Source organism: Lepidochelys kempii, chromosome 6, assembly GCF_965140265.1.
Source record: "Lepidochelys kempii isolate rLepKem1 chromosome 6, rLepKem1.hap2, whole genome shotgun sequence".
NCBI lineage: Eukaryota > Metazoa > Chordata > Testudines > Cheloniidae > Lepidochelys > Lepidochelys kempii.
Genome location: NC_133261.1, coordinates 10,331,869 through 10,352,313, shown reverse-complemented (window position 1 = coordinate 10,352,313; position 20,445 = coordinate 10,331,869). Strand labels below are relative to the sequence as shown.

The window sequence follows — 20,445 nt, the reverse complement described above, 5'->3', positions numbered from 1 at the left end:
TAGAATTGGAGTCCTTTATTGCACTCTTCTCTCCCCTCACTTCCGGCGGCCCCGGCCGCCCCCCTTGGAGGAGTTGGGCACCTTCTCCAGCAGGGCCAGCTTGGCGTTGAACTGTTCCTCGCTGGCCCGTAGCTGCTCCTCCACTGCCAGCCGCAGCTGGGCCATCTCCTGGCAGAGTTGAGCCGAGATGTATTCCCGCAGCGGGGCCCTAGGGCCTGGAGAGGGGTGAAGAAAGCAGCCAACCAGATCCCTCACCCTAGATTTGGAGCAGGACTGGTGCCCCCCAGAAGGAAAAAGCCTAGGTCCCATTCCCCACCCCCCACCCTGGGGCCAGTCTGGAGGCCCCGTTTGCCCCCAAAGGGGAAAGGCCCCATATCTCATTCCAGGCCTCACTCTTCCTCACTCTCTTACTCTCACTGGGGGCTGTAGGTCCACTGTCTGCTTCCTCCTCTTGCACTGGGGGGACAGGTGCCGTCACGCTCTCACCCAGCTCTCCTGCTGGGGGGTGAAGACAGTGGATAATCAGGGTGGGGCTTGGCTTCATTGGCTGGATGCTCCACCTTCCCGTACCTCCTAAAGCCCCCTCCTCCCTTCTGTGGTGTCTGGGAGCTTGTCCCGCCCAGCACCCTCAGGTGCCCCACTCTGCTGGCATCAAAAAGCCACTGTCTCAACGTTCTTTGGCTGGGAATTGCCGTCCTGTTTGAGCATTTTCACCTTGGCTCCGAGGCCCCAGGGCTTGCTCTTGGTCAGCAGCAGAAAGGAGAAGCCCCAACCATCTCCCCCCTGCACCTCCCAACCAAACCCCTCCCATGGGTACGAAGGAGGGTAAACTCCTCTGAGTTCATCCGCATGGCCGAGAGGTTTTGGGGTCTGGCGAGCACCAGCTACTCACCCAGCTCAGCTGCGGGCTCCGGCTCTGGCATTCCCACGTAGGACAGCGATATGTCCAGCCGGATCTGCGAGGGGAGAAAACAGGGCCGTCCTGGAAGCTGTAGGGGCTGAGGTAGGTCTTGGGCTGGGCACGCCTGCCCTCTGCTAGCTTCCCCATGTGGGTGGAGGACTCAGAAAGGGGGCCTGTGTGCAGCTAAGCCATGCGGGTGGTGGGGCAGGCCAGGTCCCCAGGGGGTGTTGGGTGTGGCTGACACTGGAGGTGCCATACCCCATGGGATTCCCCGGGGGGCGCCATACCTGCGGTGTGAAGGCGTACTTGTACAGCTTGAAGTGGCGGAAGTAGGTGTTCACCACATAGTCGCTTATGAGTACCAGCTGCTCCTGGCTGAAGAGGTCGATGCTGAATGGAGGCCGCTGGGGGTGGGGAGAGGAGAAGGTGAGGCAGGAGATGGGCAGAGGCTCCCCACCCCACACTCATCCCTCTAACTGGGCCCTGCCGGGGGGGAGCTGGCAGCAGCAAGGGGTCCCTGGCTGGAGCTGTCCCTCCCTGGCCCGTGGGCGGTGCCGAGCGGCGGGGCTCACCCGTATGGCGTGGCAGAAGAGCAGCTCGGTGAAGTAGCGGTAACATTCCTCCACATTGGGCAGGGGTGTCTCTGGGGGAGCAGACATGAGTGTGAGGGACCCGCACACCCCATGGCCACCTCCCACCCTGCAAGCTCCTCCCCGCCAGCCACACCATCTTCCAGGCTCCTCCTCTTCCTTCCCCATGCCCACCCCCACTGCCTCTCTCCACAGCCATGTTCAACCTCCAGGCTTCTCCTGAGAGCCCCACCCACCTTGTAGGCTCCTCCCCCTCCCTGTGCCCATCCCTACTCACGGAGGGTCCTCTACACCCCACTCATTTTTGTGGGCTCCTCCCTTGAGACTCATCCCCTTTCTTTAGGCTCTCCTGCCCCCCCGCCCCAATTCCCTGACTCCCTCCTCCCACAGAGGCCAGCAGTGCCTCCCTTCGGCCCCCGCTCTTACCCACACAGGCCTCGTGGGTGTCTTTGACGATGGTGAAGAAGGCGGAGCTTTGCTCCCGGCTGAAGCTGTGCTCCCGGCTGAACTGCACCGTGTAGAAGTAGAGATCCAGCAAGATGGCGGCCCGTGGGTCCGATTCCCAGCCCTGCAGCTGGAACAGCTCCGCCAGCACCCTGCGAACAGGGGGCCACAGAGTCCAGGGGTGGGGTGTCTCCCCACCCAGGGGCCCCCTCCAGGGTGGGGGGCCCTAGGGAGGACCTGAGAGTACGGGGGGCTGGTAGGGGGTGCTCTCCCTACCATGGAAGGACAATGGGGGGGACTCCAAGCCTAGGTGCAGGGGATGGGGGTATCCCCCCAGGACTGCGGGGCACTGACCTAGAGTTTTCCCTGAGTCCTACAATCAGTTACCTCTTCAGCTCGTCGGTGGTCTGCGCTTTGTTGATGAGGTCCATGGAGTGAACGTCCAGGTACTTCCTGCACCAGGGAGAGGGGCCCCAAGGCCGTGAAAGAGCATCATTTGAAGCCCCAGCACGGGCTCAACAGCCCGTTGGGGAACGTTGACAAGAGACCATCTATTAATATGGCAGGTTAAGGAGATATTTTGGGTCTCCCAGCTGAGCCGTTTCTGCCATTCCCAAGTACTGCATACCCCCTCCCTGCTCTAGCTGCAGGGCGTTCGCATTATCTGCATTTTAAGAACATAGTTCGTCCTATGTGCTGGGTGCACCAGAGACTCCAGAACCGGTGGGGAGATAGGTTCACCTGATCAGCTGTAGCCTGGTATGTACCCTGACCCCAAAGGCCATCCCTAATTTAGATTGCCTGTGCCAGGCCTGGAACCCAAGCCAAGCGGGTAGTGCCTTGCAAAGCATTACAAACTCAACACGTGATCTACCGAGCGCCATCCTTGTGGCCCAAGATACAACCCTTTGGCTAGAAGTAGGTAGGAGGATAAACGGCCTTCCCAGAACTGGGCTGTGGGCTAAATCCCATCAATTTAGAAACGCTTCAGCTCCCGGGAAGCTTGGTTCTCTAGATCAGTGCTCGGAGCCAAACGATCTGTGGGGGAGAGATGGAAGAGCAGAAGCCTGGCACGGTGACTTGGCCGACATGGCAGCTAACGAGCGGGAACGTTTCAGAGAAGAGGGACCTCGGACAAATTTGAAAAGATCTGGTCTGACTTTTTAGATGCTTTTGATTAATTCCTAGCAGATGGAAACCAACATGGCACTCTCCTTTTCCTGCCTTTCCAGTTGCTTTCTTTTTTTGTTGTTTTTGTCTTGTTTGTTCTCCACCTACTTTTGGGAGCAATCAATAAAATACACATAACTATCAGAAGCTGCATCTTGGGTCGGGCAACTGGGTAGCAGCCACACAGCGACACCATTTGGGGTGGCTTGCTTGGCACTGAGATGCAGCTGCCTCTGGGGTGGGGAGGTGGGCAAGAGCCATGCAGAGACGCTGCACGGGGATGGCTTGCCTGGCGCTGAGATGAAGGTGCCTCTGGCTGTGTAACAGCCACAGAGCGATGTGCCTAGAGCGCCCCCTTTGGAGGGGTTGGATGCTACTCACCACATGCAGATCTTGGCTTCATGGCACTGGGGCTGAAAGAGAGAGTGGTGTGGGGTGTCAGTGAACATGATGGGGATGGGGTGTGGCCAAGACATTGGGATGGGGAGGAATGACAGGTCACACATGCCCCACCCTGAGAGGGGGTAGCCTGGCCAGTGGCCATAAGAATTAGCTGGTTGATGTTCCTAACGGGTTGGTAAAGCTGGGGGTGTTCGATAGTTTAATTCATATCAGATTATCAGAATCCGAGACAATTTGCCTGTATGTAATGATGAATATCATGAGCTAACCAACAATGTGCTCAACATCAGTGAGGAGACAATCAGCCGGCAGGAGGTGACGGATATTCATGAGGCAATCAGCAACGTGATTAATATTCATGAGGACATGGTTAATCAGCTGTGGATGCTGACTTTTCTTGAGACATGCTTACATGTACAACCTGCATACGTACAAGAACCTACATCACAAAACAGAATTTCCCTCCTGACATTTTGAAATTTGGTTTTGTTCCGAGTCAGAACAAAAAGCTGAAATTTCTTGTGGAAATTTTGAAAAATTGTTCTTTGGAACCATCAAAACGTTTCGTTTCGACAATGTGGAATTGCCCACTTTTGACAATGTCAAAATGTTTTATTCTGATAATAATAATAATACCACCAATTTCTTAGCGCTTTTCCTCAGTAATTTCCAAGCGCTCCAGAATCTTTAATTGTACGCAGAGTAGAATCATAGAATATCAGGGTTGGAAGGGACCCCAGAAGGTCATCTAGTCCAACCCCCTGCTCGAAGCAGGACCAATTCCCAGTTAAATCATCCCAGCCAGGGCTTTGTCAAGCCTGACCTTAAAAACCTCTAAGGAAGGAGATTCTACCACCTCCCTAGGTAACGCATTCCAGTGTTTCACCACCCTCTTCGTGAAAAAGTTTTTCCTAATATCCAATCTAAACCTCCCCCACTGCAACTTGAGACCATTACTCCTCGTTCTGTCCTCTTCTACCACTGGGAATAGTCTAGAACCATCCTCTCTGGAACCACCTCTCAGGTAGTTGAAAGCAGCTATCAAATCCCCCCTCATTCTTCTCTTCTGCAGGCTAAACAATCCCAGCTCCCTCAGCCTCTCCTCATAACTCATGTGTTCCAGTCCCCTAATCATTTTTGTTGCCCTTCGCTGGACTCTCTCCAATTTATCCACATCCTTCTTGAAGTGTGGGGCCCAAAACTGGACACAGTACTCCAGATGAGGCCTCACCAATGTCGAATAGAGGGGAACGATCACGTCCCTCGATCTGCTCGCTATGCCCCTACTTATACATCCCAAAATGCCATTGGCCTTCTTGGCAACAAGGGCACACTGCTGACTCATATCCAGCTTCTCGTCCACTGTCACCCCTAGGTCCTTTTCCGCAGAACTGCTGCCTAGCCATTCGGTCCCTAGTCTGTAGCTGTGCATTGGGTTCTTCCGTCCTAAGTGCAGGACCCTGCACTTATCCTTATTGAACCTCATCAGATTTCTTTTGGCCCAATCCTCCAATTTGTCTAGGTCCTTCTGTATCCTATCCCTCCCCTCCAGTGTATCTACCACTCCTCCCAGTTTAGTATCATCCGCAAATTTGCTGAGAGTGCAATCCACACCATCCTCCAGATCATTTATGAAGATATTGAACAAAACCGGCCCCAGGACCGACCCTTGGGGCACTCCACTTGATACCGGCTGCCAACTAGACATGGAGCCATTGATCACTACCCGTTGAGCCCGACAATCTAGCCAGCTTTCTACCCACCTTATAGTGCATTCATCCAGCCCATACTTCCTTAACTTGCTGACAAGAATACTGTGGGAGACCGTGTCAAAAGCTTTGCTAAAGTCAAGAAACAATACATCCACTGCTTTCCCTTCATCCACAGAACCAGTAATCTCATCATAAAAGGCAATTAGATTAGTCCGGCATGACCTTCCCTTGGTGAATCCATACTGGCTGTTCCTGATCACTTTCCTCTCATGCAAGTGCTTCAGGATTGATTCTTTGAGGACCTGCTCCATGATTTTTCCAGGGACTGAGGTGAGGCTGACTGGCCTGTAGTTCCCAGGATCCTCCTTCTTCCCTTTTTTAAAGATTGGCACTACATTAGCCTTTTTCCAGTCATCCGGGACTTCCCCGGTTCGCCACGAGTTTTCAAAGATAATGGCCAATGGCTCTGCAATCACAGCCGCCAATTTCTTCAGCACTCTCGGATGCAACTCGTCCGGCCCCATGGACTTGTGCACGTCCAGCTTTTCTAAATAGTCCCTAACCACCTCTATCTCCACAGAGGGCTGGCCATCTCTTCCCCATTTTGTGATGCCCAGCGCAGCAGTCTGGGAGCTGATCTTGTTAGTGAAAACAGAGGCAAAAAAAGCATTGAGTACATTAGCTTTTTCCACATCCTCTGTCACTAGGTTGCCTCCCTCATTCAGTAAGGGGCCCACACATTCCTTGGCTTTCTTCTTGTTGCCAACATACCTGAAGAAACCCTTCTTGTTACTCTTGACATCTCTGGCTAGCTGCAGCTCCAGGTGCGATTTGGCCCTCCTGATATCATTCCTACATGCCCGAGCAATATTTTTATACTCTTCCCTGGTCATATGTCCAACCAGAGTAGTTGGAGCTGTGTCAGTCTCAGGATATTAGAGAGACCGGGGCGGGGAGGGAATATCTTTTATTGGACCAACTTCTGTTGGTGAGAGAGAGAAGCCTTCGAGCTACACAGAGCTCTTCTTCAGCTCCGCGAAAGGTACTCCAAGTACCACAGCTCTAACTATTTATGCTAAGCAACCTGTTCCGCCTTGCATTTAGCGGGTGCTGCAAGGCAGAGGTCCTGAGCTTCCCCTCACCCCCAAATCTGGCAGGTGAAGGGGGGAGGCTGCGGGCTGCACTTTAATGGTAAAAGAGCCATATGTTGGCCACCTCTATATTATAGTGTCCGTAGCATTGACATATGTGCAGTGATGAGTGTTTTTAAAGCTGTGGAAATTCAGTAGGTGACAAATCTTACTGAGGGGGAAGTAATTAGGTAATGCTGGGTTTGGATATTCAGAGTGTGATCAAGGTAAATGAGATGGTGAATATTCAGGAGATGATGCATATTAAGGAGGTGATCGAGGAGTGAATAGTCATGTTGAATTACTATTAATGAGCGGTTTGAGAGTAGCAGCTGTGTTAGTCTGTATTCGCAAAAAGAAAAGGAGTACTTGTGGCACCTTAGAGACAAACCAATTTATTTGAGCGTAAGCTTTCATGAGCTACAGCTCACTTAGTTCACGAAAGCTTATGCTCAAATAAATTGGTTCGTCTCTAAGGTGCCACAAGTACTCCTTTTCTTTTTATTAATAAGCAATGACAATTAAAAATGATTGGTGATTCAAGGCTGATCTCTACCACGGATTTACATATGGGTCCTGAGATGACTCAGAAGTCGGATCCTGGAACTGCAAACCCATCCCCTAAAGGTACAGACATTTCGTGGCAGGCCAGCTGCCTGCTGGGAGAAAGTTAGTTCTTTCTTTTTCCTTCCTTCTCTCTCTCTTTTCAGCTTTGAGGGCAAGGTGCTTCTTCTCAAAGCGGGCTACTGCCTGATGAAGGATATGGCGCCATCGGGGTCGGCTGGTGGCTTGCTCCTCCAGTTTGTGATGTCCACATCAGTTTTCTTAAGATACACTTTCAGTGTGTCTTTGCAGCATTTCCTCTGACCACCACGGGATCTCTGACCACGGGCGAGCTGAGAGCAGAGGACTTGTTTTGGGAGGCGAGAGTCTGGCATCCGCGCACAGTGTCCAGCCCAGCGAAGTTGGTGCAGGAGGATCATTGCTTCAATGCTGGTGACATTGGCTTCAGCGAGGATGCTGGCGTTAGTGCGGCGATCTTGCCACCTGACGCAAAGGATCTTCCGGGGGCATCACTGGTGATACCTCCCCAGACGCTTGAGGCGCTGTCGACAGGTCTCCCAGGTCTCGCAGCCGCAGAGGAGCGTGGGAACAGCAAATGTGTTATCGGCTGGATCTCGGTGTCCTGCCGTCGGTCACGAGCCGTGACAACGCGTCGGAGCTATTTCCCAAGGGAAGCCCTTGCGCACTGGAGCCTGAGCTGGGCCTCGCGGTCGATGTGAATACGTGACAGGGGTTCGGCTGCCGGTGGGTGCCAGACCACGCTGGCTAATTCTGCTCCCTTGGGCCCTCCGGTGTCTTGTGCGACACTGGGATTGTCGTTTGGTTCCGCGTCTGTCCCGCGCCAAGGTCCCCGGGCTCCTCCTGGTCTGTGACTGGGGCCTCCAGCTGCCACCCTCAGGCACGGAATAAACACGTGCAGCGCCGAGCACAAGGGGGCGTGGCCCAGGGCGGGGCTCCTCCGGGGTGCGAGGGGGGAGCGATCAGCCCGTGGGCGGGGGCTAAAGGGCAAACGAGCGAGGGACGCGCCCCGGCCCGCCTGCCGCTTGGGCGGTGAATATTTACATGCTCATGAATATTCATGAGCGCTATGCGGGGGGGGGGGGCGGGGTTTGCTCACGCTCCCTGAGTGGACAGGGACGGCCCCCAGGCACGAATCAGAGGCCTCCATGACAAGCCGATGAATATTCAGGAGCCGATGAATATTCATGAGGTGGTCGAAGAGCCGCGGCCCCCCCCCGAGGCTGGGTCTTTGTGGCGCGGTTGCCATGGCAGCGGCAGCAGCGTGGCCCCCGCCCCGCCCCGGGCTCACCTGCTTCAGGCGGTCCCCCGGCCCCATCGCTGCGGCGGCGCCGGCTCCCGCTAATGCGTGGGACGCGTCGTCACGGCAACCCCCGCTCCGCCAATCAGAGAGGGTATCGAGGCTCTAGCCAATCAGAGAAGGATTCACTGGATGGGTGAGAGCCCATTGACCAATCGCCGAGGTCGTCTTTGTCCAGCCAATCACAATGTGTATCTGTGCTGGGCTACGACCGAGTTTTAATTCCTTCAGCCAATCAAAAACGGTCTTTTCGGCTCAGCGGGCTTCAGCCAATCAGCGCATGTCTCTCTTTGAGGGCTGGTTTCCATGATCCAATCACAGAAAGCCTCTTTCACCTCTCAGCCAATCCCCAGCCTGTCTCTAACATCAGCCAACCTTCGGCAGGGACTCTCGTCGACTAACCCCGCCCCTCTCTCGCTCTCATCCAATGGGAGAAGAAGGGAGAAAAAAACTCGTCCCACGCATGTGCAACGCGAGGTAGGGGGCGGGTATTGGGAGTGTCAGGTCAGCGCGTGCGCAGTGGTGCGGCTGGGGGTGGGCCTGGCACGGGAAGCTGCTGGGAGTGGGAGCGCGAGGCAGGTGAGCGGTGCGGGAGGGCTGGCAACGGGGGTGAGCGGTGGGGGTTGGAGGTGAGGGGGGGCATGGGGGTGAGGGAGTGGGAGGGGTGGCAAGGGGGGGAGAGGTGGAGGGAGGGGTGGCAAGGGGGGGAGCGGTGGGGGTTGGGGGGAGGGGTGGCAAGGGGGGGAGCGGTGGGGGAGGGGTGGCAAGGGGGGGAGCGGTGGGGGAGGGGTGGCAAGGGGGGGAGCGGTGGGGGTTGGGGGGAGGGGTGGCAAGGGGGGAGAGGTGGGGGTTGGGGGGAGGGGTGGCAAGGGGGGGAGCGGTGGGGGTTGGGGGGAGGGGTGGCAAGGGGGGAGAGGTGGCAAGGGGGGGAGAGGTGGGGGTTGGGGGGAGGGGTGGCAAGGGGGGGAGCGGTGAGGGTTGGGGGTGTGGGTGGCAAGGGGGTGAGGGGTTGGGGAATTTAAGGGGTGCCATGGTGTTGGGGAGGTGAGGGCTTTGGGGATAGCAAAGGGAGATGAGGGGGGTTGGGTAAGAGTCCAGGGAGTGCGGGGCGGGGGGGCAGAGATCATGAGGGTAGGGAGGTTTCTGACCCCTCTCTGTTTTCCCCTCCAGGTGAGGTGCAGCTCCTGGGCTGATCCCCCGCCCCCAGCTGCTGCTTCCAGAGCCCCCGGCCAGCGGCATCATGTCGGGGCCGGGGAGCAAGCGGGCGGCTGGGGATGGGGGCTCAGGGCCCCCTGAGAAGAAAGCCAACCGGGAGGAGAAGACGACCACCACCTTGATCGAACCCATCCGCCTGGGGGGCATCTCCTCCACGGTCAGTGCTTGGGCTAGGGACTGTTGGGGGCAAGGGGGGTTGGTGGATGGAGGGCATTTGGGGAGGTCAAGAGAAACTGGGAGCATGGAAGGGATTTGGGAACCCTGATTGGGCAGGTGGGATGGGGGCGTGGGGACACTGGGTGTAATTTGGGGAGGGCAGGGTGGGGGATTGAGAAGTGGGGGAAGAGGCAGCTGCGGTGGTGGTGGGGGTGGCAGGGAGCCACTGTTGACCCCCCCCACCCCCCGTTGATCCCCCCAGGAGGAGATGGACCTGAAGGTGCTGCAGTTCAAGAACAAGAAGCTGGCGGAGCGGCTGGAGCAGCGCCAGGCCTTTGAGGATGAGCTGCGTGAGCGCATCGAGAAACTGGAGAAGCGCCAGGCCACAGACGATGCTACCCTGCTCATTGTCAACCGTTACTGGAGCCAGGTGAGACCCATGTCCCTCCCCCGGCCATGGCCCTCTCCCCACGATCTCTCCTGCCGCCTCCCCCGACTGTGCATTCCACACCCACCCCTCCTCCCCTCCCGGCCACAACCCTCGGGCCTTGCATTGCACTACCCTGTTGCAATGCCTCATCACCACCACCATACCCCTGCCATGCATCCCCCACCCTGCCTCGTTGTTTATCGTCATCTGCAGTTGGAAAGCCCTCCCTCTGGACCCTCAGCATATTTCCCAGTGACCACAACAGGCTGCCTACAGTGAGACCTCGGCCTGCTGTACTCTAGTGGGGTTGAGTGATTGGGGGCTGCAAGCCAGGACCTCTGGGTTCTTAGCTCTGTTACCACAGTCTTTCTTTGTCCCTCCCAGAGACCTTCCTCCTGGGTGTACGTTTCCCCCAGCCAGCGGAGGGGGGCACAGGTGTTTATATCCTCTCCCAAACCTGAGCTGGGCTGACACCCCCACCCCCATCTCCATCTCCCTGCAGCTGGATGAAAATGTGCAGGTCCTGCTGAGAGGCTATGATGGGGACTGTGAGCCCCCACCTCCCGCAGCCCCTGCTGTCCCCTCTGCAGAGGAACCCGGGCCAGAGCCAACAGGACCGGACCCTGAGAACACAGCCAGCCCTAGTACCGAGGGCCCAGATAGGACAGGTGAGCATGGGAGAGGTACCAGGCTGCAGGGGGTGCTGCGCTGGGTCAGGGGTGGTGCTGCACTAGGGCAGGGGGTTCAGCGGGGCAGAGGCATTCAGCAGGGGGTGCTCTCCCCTCGTAGTGATCTCAACATAGCGCTAAACCAGGGGTGGGCAAACTACAGCCCGCGGGGCCACAGGGATGTGGTGATGGCTGCTTCCGGCAGCAGCGAGGTGCCAGGGCAGGCAGGGAGCCTGCCCTCGCCCCAGTACGCACCGCTGCCACCCTGGAGCCACTCCAGGTAAGTGGTGCCGGCTGGAGCCCGCACCCTGAACGCCTCCTGTACCCCAACCCCCTGCCCTGAGCCCCCTGCTGCACCCCACACCCGTTCTGCACCCCAACCCCCTGCCCTGAGGCCCCTCCCATACTCCACACCCCTCCTGCACCCCAACCCCTTGCCCTGAGCCCCTTCCTACACACCGCACCCCCTCCTGCTCCTCCTCCCGCACCCCTGCCCCAGCCCTACACTCGGCCCTGCATGCAATTTCCCCACCCAAATGTGGCCCTTGGGCCAAAATGTTTGGTCACCCCTGTGCTAAACCCTTCTCTGTCCTCTCCACCCCCGCAGAAACAGCTCTACCTGTTGCAGCCCCGTCAACCCCCTGGAAGGCCGGGGGGCTCCTGCTGAATGAGCCAGCCCTGTCATTCCTGGCCACCCTGGCCAGCAGCAGCAGCGAGGAGATCGAACTGCAGCTGCAGGAACGCATGGAGTTCTCCAAGGCCGCCGTGTCCCGTGTGGTCGAAGTCTCCAACAAGATCCACCGGCGCACGGAGGAGCTGTGCCAGAAGATCCATGCCCGTGGTGAGCCGAATGCCAGGGTTCCATCCTAGCCGTGGGAGCGGAGTGAGATCTAGGGGGTTAGAGTTGGGGCGCTGGGAGTCAGGACTCCTGGATTCTCAGAGGTGTGACTCCTTTTCAGCTGACTTGGACCAGCTGGATGAGGCGCTGAAGTCCTTGAACAAAGAGCTGATGAGAGAGAATCAGCGGCTGCAGGACTTGGCGATGCAGCTGCAGGAGAAACACCACAAGATCTCGCTGGAGGTACGAGCCGGTTCTCAGGGCAGAGGGGCTGGCTGGCTGGCACAGGGGTAGGGAATGAGTCGCAGGACCTTTCCCCTCTGGGGACACTGGCTCTGACCGCAGAGTCAGGGGCTATCTGGCCTGGAGTGGATCCAGCCCCACTCATCTGTGTCTCTTTCTGGCGCAGTACACAGAGCTGCAGGACAAGGTGACATCGTCGGAGACCAAGGTGCTGGAGATGGAGACGACGGTGGAGGATCTGCAGTGGGACATCGAGAAGCTGCGCAAGCGTGAGCAGAAGCTCAACAAACACCTAGCTGAGGCGCTGGAGCAGGTGACCTGCCCCCATGTCCAAGGCTTCCCTCTCCTCATCCCCCCAGGCCCCTTTCTGTGTCTCACTGCTCCCATCTGGCCCCATTGCAGCTGGAGCCATAGTTTCTCTGCCGCTTATATCTGGGTCCCTCTCCCCCTCATCCCCCATATCTGGGGCTGGTTGCCACATTTGCCCATTGCTCAGAGCACTTGGGAGGCCTGATCGGCAAGGGGGTGGCTGACTCTCTTTCTGGCCTTTTGCAGCTGAACTCCGGTTACTACGTGTCAGGCAGTTCCGGGGGCTTCCAGGGCGGGCAGATCACGCTCAGTATGCAGAAGGTGAGGGGGCAGAGGGAGCTGGGGACATGGGAGGGGCAGGGATCTCTGGCACTTGGGCAGGGGAGGTGAGGGTCTCAGTGGGTGGGGTCCCAGTGCAGAGAGGGGCGGGGCTCTCTGGCACTGGGGTGGGGGAGTCCTGGTGTAGGGAGGGGTGGGGGAGTCTGGCCCTGAGGTTAGGGAGCATCTTCGTGCTGGGTGGGGTCCTGGTGCAGGAAGGAGCGGGGCTGGGAGGGTGGGGTCTCATAGCATGTGTTGAGGCAGCCACTGGGTGGGGGTCTCGAGGCGGGTGGGAGATAGGGCTCCGATGACAGAGTCCGTCTCGGCAGTTTGAGATGCTGAACGCGGAGCTGGAGGAGAACCAGGAGCTGGCCAACAGCCGCATGGCCGAGCTGGAGAAGCTGCAGCAGGAGCTGCAGCAGGCTGTCAGGACCAATGAGAAGCTCAAGGTAACGAGGTGGAGGGCGGCGCCCTCTGGAGCCGGGAGGGGTGGAGGGCAGCACCCCCTGGAGCCAGGCTGGGCGGTGGGGCCTGGCCGGGAGGGGTGGAGGGCAGCAGGCTAGGTGATGGGACCTGGGCAGGAGGGGTGGAGGGCGGTGCCCCCTGGAGCCAGGCTGGGCGGTGGGGCCTGGCCGGGAGGGGTGGAGGGCAGCACCCCCTGGAGCCAGGCTCGGTGATGGGACCTGGCCGGGAGGGGTGGAGGGCGGCGCCCCCTGGAGCCAGGCTGGGCGGTGGGGCCTGGCCGGGAGGGGTGGAGGGCGGCGCCCCCTGGAGCCAGGCTGGGCGGTGGGGCCTGGCCGGGAGGGGTGGAGGGCGGCGCCCCCTGGAGCCAGGCTGGGCGGTGGGGGCCTGGCCGGGAGGGGTGGAGGGCGGCGCCCCCTGGAGCCAGGCTGGGCGGTGGGGCCTGGCCGGGAGGGGTGGAGGGCGGCGCCCCCTGGAGCCAGGCTGGGCGGTGGGGCCTGGCCGGGAGGGGTGGAGGGCGGCGCCCCCTGGAGCCAGGCTGGGCGGTGGGGCCTGGCCGGGAGGGGTGGAGGGCGGCGCCCCCTGGAGCCAGGCCTGGGGGGAGATGTGGGGAGGCTGGCTGGGGGTGGAGGCCGGTGTCTGTGGCAGTGACTCCCCAGGCCCGCAGGTGGCGCTGCGGTCGCTGCCCGAGGAGGCGGTGAAGGAGACCCTGGACTACAAGGTGCTGCAGTCCCAGTTCTCGCTGCTCTACAACGAGAGCCTGCAGGTGAAGACCCAGCTGGACGAGGCGCGCGCCCTGCTGCTCACCACCAAGAACAGCCACCTGCGCCACATTGAGCACATGGAGGTGAGGCTGGGGGGAGGAGTCACGGTGGGGGCGGGGCCTCTTGGGAGGGGCGGGGCCTGTGAGGGGAATGCACCACGCCTTCTGTGCAGGGGGCGGTTACTGTTCGGGAGAGCCTGTGCCACGTTGGAGGGCACCATTTCTGGTGCAGTGCCTCATTGCGTTGGGATGTGGGTGGCCAGGGGTGGAGGAGCGCTTACCATGCTGCCTGCAGGGAAGCCAACTGGGGTTGGGGGAGAGTGATTCCTCCCCCCGTCTCTCACCCTCCGCCCGCCCCAATGCAGAGCGACGAGCTGAACCTGCAGAAGAAGCTGCGCACGGAGGTGATCCAGCTGGAGGACACGCTGGCCCAGGTGCGCAAGGAATACGAGATGCTGCGCATCGAGTTCGAGCAGAACCTGGCTGCCAATGAGCAAGCGGGTGAGAAAGAGACACTTCCCCCTCCCCCATGCCCGGCCCCGTGGTACAGGCCGACATGGTGTATCACCCGGCCCAGTGTGTAACTTTGTGGTACAGCCTTGTGTGGAGTGCGTGCCTCCCCCACGTAGTGTAGCCCAGTGGGGTGGGCAGGCCGGCCCCTCATAAGGGAGCTCTGTCTCTGCCTGCTGGAAGCTTCCCTCACCAGTGCCCTGCCACCAGCCACCTACCCCCCATGGCAGATGCCCCCCGTTTCTCAAGTGCTTCCCCCCGTCCTGAGACAGCAGGTTCCTCTTCCCCCTGTGTAACCCTGCCCTTCCCCCCCAGGTCCCATTAACAGGGAGATGCGCCACCTGATTAGCAGCCTCCAGAACCACAACCATCAGCTGAAAGGAGACGTGCAGCGATACAAGCGCAAGCTGCGTGAGGTGCAGGCTGAGATCAACAAGGTGAGAGATCCGCTGGGGAGGGGTGCGCTCAACGGTCCGCTCTGCGGGAGGGGAGGGCTTGACTGGAGCAAGGGCAGGGAGGGAGGGATCCATTTAGGGATCTGCTCTGAGGGGCAGAGACGGATCCACTTGAAGCGTGGCTCTGAATTTAGAGATCCATTTGGGGCAGGGAAGGATCTGTTCTAGGGGAGAGGCTTGATTAAGGATCCCCTTGGGGGGCCAGGGAGGGATCTGTGGGGGGGATGCGGGGTTTGGGGATTGGCTTAGGGGGGTCAGGGAGGGATGGGTTGGGGAGGTGTGGGGTTTAGGGAATCTGCAGCCCAGGTGTCTCACTCCGACTCTCTCTCTCCCAGATCCGAATGCAGTCAAGTGGCTTCCCCTGCGGCTCAGCTGTGCTGCCCCCCGCACCTGGGCCGGAGGAGCCGGTGGGCGGGGTCCCAGCTGTGGCGGTGAAGGAGGAAGAGGGGGGCACGCCTGCCCTAGAGGTGAAGAAGGAGCCGAAGGAGGCAGTGGTGGCTGTGGTAAAGAAGGAGGAGGCAGTGCCCCTGCCTGAAGGGGGTGTGAAGAAGGAGGAGGAGGAGCCACTCCCACCGGCTCCCCAGCCGCCCCCCCCTCCTCGCATCAAGGAACCACCAGAGCGCCCCAAGGGGGGCCGTGGGGGGGACCGGGAGCGTTCGCGGGACCGCGACAGGGATGGCTCGGCTCGTGAGCGCGACCGCCAGAAGAGCAGCGATGACCCCAAGAAGAAGGACTCAGACCTGCTCAAGCAGCTGCGCATTGAGCTCAAGTGAGAAAACCCAGGCGTCCGGGGGAAGGGGGTGGGGGGGAGGAGCTCGCAGGGGGTCCCAGGCTGGCTGTGGTGTGCAGGGCCTTGATTCTTCTCCCCCCCAGGAAGGCCCAGGAGAGCCAGAAGGAGATGAAGCTGTTGCTGGACATGTACAAATCAGCCCCCAAGGAGCAGCGGGACAAGGTGCAGCTCATGGCCGCTGAGAAGAAGACGAAGGCCGAAGTGAGTGAGACCCTTGTGGGCTGGGGGGGTCTGGAGGGTGGGTCTATGGGTAGAATGCAGGTTGAGGGGTAGGGTTTGCCTCACTCTCTGTATGGGCAGATATGGGACAGTGACCCCCGTCTTTCTGCCCCCTGCAGGCAGAGGAGCTGCGGGAATGGTTATGGGGCTGACACACCATATCTCTGCCCCCTGCAGGTGGAGGAGCTGCGGGGGGGGAGCTATGGGGTTGTGACGCCATCTCTGCCCCATGCAGGTGGAGGAGCTGCGAGGGCGGGTACGGGAGCTGGAGGAGAAGGAGAAGAAGGAGAGCAAGAAGATGGCCGACGAGGATGCCCTGCGCAAGATCAAGCTGGCAGAGGAGCAGATTGAGCACCTGCAGAAGAAACTGGCTGCTACCAAGCAGGTACTGGGGTAGGGGAGTGGAGGGTGGCTGGGTTGGGGGTGGTTAGTGGTGGGAGTTTCCCCTGAATGGGGTGGGGAGGGGAGAACTGGCAGGATTGGGGAGCTCTGGGGGTGGGGCTGGGCAATCTGGCAGAAAGGACTTAGCAGGGGAGAGCATCCAGGCCCCCCTGACCTCACGGCCTCGGGCTTCAGGAGGAGGAGGCCCTGCTGTCGGAGATGGATGTGACTGGCCAGGCCTTCGAGGACATGCAGGAGCAGAACATGCGCCTCATGCAGCAGCTGCGTGAGAAGGACGATGCCAACTTCAAGCTCATGTCAGAGCGGATCAAGTCCAACCAGATCCACAAGCTGCTGCGTGAGGAGAAGGACGAGCTGGCAGATCAGGTGCTGGCTCTCAAGTCACAGGTAGGGGGTGCTGCAGGGAGTGGGATGGGGGGCTCAGTAGTAGGGTTGCCAACTGTGTTATCACACAAACCCAAACACCCTTGCCCTGCCTCTTCTCCGAGGCCCCACCCTCCCCACTCCATCCCCCCTCCCTCTGTCGCTTGCTCTTCTTCCACTCTCACTCATTTTCACTGGGCTGGGGCAGGGGGTTAGTGTGCGGGAGGGAGTGCCGTCTCTGGGCTGGGGCTGAGGGGTTTGCAGTGTGGGAGGGGACTCCGGGCTGAGTCTGGGGCAGGGGGTTGAGGTGCAGGAGGGGATGCGGGTGCAAGCTCTGGGAGGGACTTTGGGTTTTATAAGGGGCTCAGGGCTGGGGCAGGGGCTTGGGATGGAGGAGGGAGTGTGGATTCTGGGAGGGAGTTTGGGTGTGGGAGGGGGCTCAGGGCTGGGGCAGGGGGTTGGGGTGCGGGACAAGGTGAGGGGTGCAGACTCTGGGAGGGAGTTTGGATGCAGGAGGGGGCTGGGACAGGGGCTTGGGTGCAGGAGGGTGTTTGGGTGCGGGAGGGGACTCAGGGTTGGGGCAGGGGGTTGGGGTGCTGGCTCTTGGAGGGGGCTCAGAGCTGAGACACGGGGTTGGAGTATGGGAGGGCATGTGGGGTGCTGGCTCCGGGAGGGGGCTCAGGGCTGGGGCAGAGGATTGGGATGCGGGAGGGGGTGTAGGGTGCTGGCTCTAGGAGGGGGCTTAGGGCTGGGGCAGGGATGTGAGGGTGTGGGGTGCTGGCTCCGGGAAGGGGTTCAGCGGTGGGGCAGGGGGTTGGGGTGCTGGAGGGGCTGCAGGCTACAGCAGGACGGCGCTTATCTCAGGCAGCTCCCAATGGGCGGCGCAGTGGGGCTAAGGCAGGCACCCTGCCTGCCCTGGCCCCTTGCAACTCCTGGAAGTGGCCGGCATGTCCCTGCGGGGGGTCACCAGGGGGCTCTGTGCTCTGCCCATGCAGCTCCCATTGGCTGCAGTTCCTGGCCAATGGGAGCTGCAGAGTTGGCGCTCGGGGTTGGGGCAGTGAGCAGAGACCCCCCTGCTCCCTCCCCACAGGGGCCGCAGGGACGTGCCGGCCGCTTCCAGGAGCGGCGCAGGGCCAGGGCAGGCAGGGAGCCTGCCTTAGCCCCACTGTGCCGCTGGACTTTTAGCGCCTAAAATCTCCCTGTTTGGCTTCAGTAGCCTCCAGGAGATAGAGCCCAATTCCGGGAGACTTCTGGGAAAACTGGGAGGGTTAGCGACCCTAGCTCATTAGGGACCGCTCTTCCCACACAAGCAGCGTGTGCCTCAGTGCGGCACTAGGGGGCACTGGGTTGCACAGAGGAGCATGGGGGTTCAGCAGGGTGGGCCTGTGTGGTTGGGGTGGGGGTTCATTAGGGGGTGCTCTCCCCTGGCAGGCAGGGGGTGGGGGCAGCTGGCTGGCTGCGAGTCGGCAGGCGGCGCTCTCCTGACCGGGCTGCGTTGCAGGTGGACGCCCAGCTGCTGGTGGTGCAGAAGCTGGAGGAGAAGGAGCGGGTGCTGCAGGGGAACCTGGGCACGGTGGAGAAGGAGCTGACCCTGCGTAGCCAGGCCCTCGAGCTCAACAAGAGGAAGGTGAGTTGGGGGGCAGGGCTGTGGGCTGGGGACCTGGGTCGGGGGGGTTGATGAGGGCGATCCGCAGGCGAGGGGGAGTGGGGTGGCGGCAGCGGCTCTTTTGCACCCACAGGGCAGTCTCCTGGGAGAACCCTTATTTCTTGGCTAAGCTTCTGCTGCCTCAGCCCAGCCTTCTCCCACTCAAGAGTCCCTCTGCTTCCTGGTCTGTCATTGGGGTTCCTGTTCACAGGTGTGGATCCCAGTGTACCCGATCTCATCCCAGATGCTTGGCCTGGCCTCATGCCTCTCTCCCCTAGGAGTCACCTGCCCAGTTCCGCTCAGCGGGTGGGGAAACTGAGTCACACATGTTGGTTATAAAAATATGACCAATATCTCCACGTTTGTTGGTGATGCTGCTGGAGGGAAGCTACCAGCATCGGGATGGGCTCTGTGGCTGAGGCCCTCCTGTGGGGGGAAGCTGGCAGTGCTGTGGGGTGTTCCCCAGTGGGAGCACTCCCATAGGGGTAGATTACAGTGCCGGAGGCACTGTTCAGGGGGAAGCTCGCAATGATTGACATTCCCTCCTCCTGCAGGCGGTGGAAGCGGCCCAGCTGGCCGAGGACCTGAAGGTGCAGCAGGAGCATGTGCAGTGCAAGCTGAAAGAGATCCAGGCCTGCATGGCCGAGAACCGCGCTGCCAAGGAGAAGGAGTCCTTCAACCTCAAGAGGGCCCAGGTAGGGGGCGGGGGCTTGTGGGGCATACTGGGGGGAGGGGCAGGGAGGGCCCGGGCCCTCTTGCTGACTGGATCTTCCCTGCACTCCAGGAGGACATCTCCCGGCTGCGGCGCAAGCTGGAGAAGCAGAAGAAGGTGGAGGTGTACGCCGACGCTGACGAGATACTGCAGGAGGAGATCAAAGAGTACAAGGTGGGCAGGGGGCAGCTGCGGGAGGAGGGGGAAGCCTGGCACGGGGGCCGGGGGTGCAGGGAGGCACGAAGCTTGGGGAGGGCCTGTGCTCAGGCTCTGGGGTTGGGGGGAAGGAAGCCCACCCCCCCCCCCCACTAACAGGGTCTGTGCCCTCCCTGCCCCCCTAGGCCAAGCTGACCTGTCCCTGCTGCAACACACGCAAGAAGGACGCGGTGCTCACCAAGTGTTTCCACGTCTTCTGCTTTGACTGCGTCAAGACCCGCTACGACACCCGGCAGCGCAAGTGCCCCAAGTGCAATGCTGCCTTCGGCGCCAACGACTTCCACCGAATTTACATCAGCTGAGCACCTGCAGTTCCTCTTCCCACCCCATCCCCTAGCCCAGCGTTCCACAGATCCACCCCCTCCAGGATCCACGTGGCGGTCCTCTCCCTCCTGCCCTCTGCAATCCGCTCAGCAGGTGCTGCCAGGATTCCCTTGACCCATCACTGAGGATCGCACCCAAATGATGCCCGATCCCCTGAGGATCTGCTCCTCACAGCTCTCTGGATCCTCCCCCAGGCTCTGCTCTGTGCTCACTCTGTGGGTTCTGCCGGGGTCTGCTCCCCTGGGGCTGGTCTCCTCCCTCTGATATTTGAACCCCGGTGAGAGCCCTGTTGTGCTGAGAGGATGCCCTTGGGGGCGAAGGGCCGCAGGGCAGCAGCTGACTGTGTGTGTGGCGGGGTGGGGACTGTTCATTCTATTTGGATTTTATTTTATTTTTAAATACTATGTTTGGTTATGTGGGAAATAAAAATTGGAGAGTCCCACTGGGGCCAGATCCTCCAGCCTGGGAGCGTCTGTATCGGTGCTTGGGGAGGGGAACCGGGGGAGGACCACAAACACGGGGGTCACGCAGGAAGCTTTTACGGTACATCTACACTGCAATTAAAACCCTGTGGCTGGCCCGTGCCAGCTGGCTCGGGCTGTGGGCTGTTTAATTGCAGCATAGAGTCCCGGCCTTGGGCTGGAGCCCAGGTTCTAGGACCCTGTTTTTTAATCAGACTGTGATTAAAAGGCCTTACAGAAGTCTAAATATATCCTCATCCAAACAAAGTTACCAACATTTGCCTGGATCTGTTGTCTGTAAACCCATGGTGCTTGGTATTAATTACTTTGCTTTCCTTTATTAATGGAGTCCCCCCATCAGCTGATCTGTTATCTTCAGTGGGATTGAGGTCAGGCTGACAGGCCTATGATTATCTAGGTCATCCTGTTTACCCTTTTAAAATATCGGCAAATCTTTTGCATGTGGTCAGGCAGGGCACTGCCAGGTGGCAGCTCGCAGCTTCCATGCTCCAGGAGAGTGGGAATGGGGGGTGCCTCCTTTTCCAGCCTGTCAGCACTGGAGAGTTGGGAGGTGCTGAGCTGAGATGGAAGGGTTGTCCCATGACCCCAGAGTCTTCATCCACCCAGTGAAATGTAAGGGGAATGCTGCATCCCATCAGCCGCCTTGCTGCCATGATGGCTGAGAGGGGCTGGGGAGGAGACCCTGTTGTTGGGA

General features: G+C 59.9%; 2 protein-coding genes across 7 annotated transcripts; one reads left to right on the top strand and one right to left on the bottom strand.

The window, feature by feature from the left end:
- Positions 1-8,346, bottom strand: CFAP119 (cilia and flagella associated protein 119). 6 transcript variants are annotated; one of them, XM_073350484.1, is made up of 9 exons: positions 8,223-8,346; positions 3,487-3,518; positions 2,323-2,388; positions 1,918-2,087; positions 1,474-1,544; positions 1,189-1,305; positions 893-956; positions 412-495; positions 1-215 (listed from the first exon to the last, which is right to left on the bottom strand). In XM_073350484.1, the coding sequence occupies exons 1-9, from the start codon at positions 8,247-8,249 to the stop codon at positions 37-39; spliced, it is 810 nt and encodes a 269-aa protein (XP_073206585.1). In that variant the 5' UTR covers positions 8,250-8,346; the 3' UTR covers positions 1-36. The 6 variants fall into 6 exon arrangements, with proteins under 6 accessions (XP_073206585.1, XP_073206584.1, XP_073206586.1 ...); XM_073350483.1 differs by having other exon boundaries at positions 412-498; positions 8,223-8,344; XM_073350485.1 differs by lacking the exon at positions 8,223-8,346 and adding an exon at positions 5,271-5,297 and having other exon boundaries at positions 412-498.
- Positions 8,347-8,729: 383 nt separating this feature from the next.
- Positions 8,730-19,727, top strand: RNF40 (ring finger protein 40). Its single transcript, XM_073350393.1, has 20 exons — positions 8,730-8,810; positions 9,402-9,603; positions 9,865-10,032; positions 10,535-10,700; positions 11,308-11,541; positions 11,660-11,781; positions 11,948-12,094; positions 12,337-12,411; positions 12,738-12,857; positions 13,538-13,717; positions 13,999-14,134; positions 14,459-14,580; positions 14,934-15,367; positions 15,472-15,589; positions 15,843-15,992; positions 16,184-16,396; positions 17,874-17,999; positions 18,572-18,712; positions 18,802-18,903; positions 19,071-19,727. The coding sequence occupies exons 2-20, from the start codon at positions 9,472-9,474 to the stop codon at positions 19,245-19,247; spliced, it is 3,063 nt and encodes a 1,020-aa protein (XP_073206494.1). The 5' UTR covers positions 8,730-8,810; positions 9,402-9,471; the 3' UTR covers positions 19,248-19,727.
- Positions 19,728-20,445: the final 718 nt, after the last annotated feature.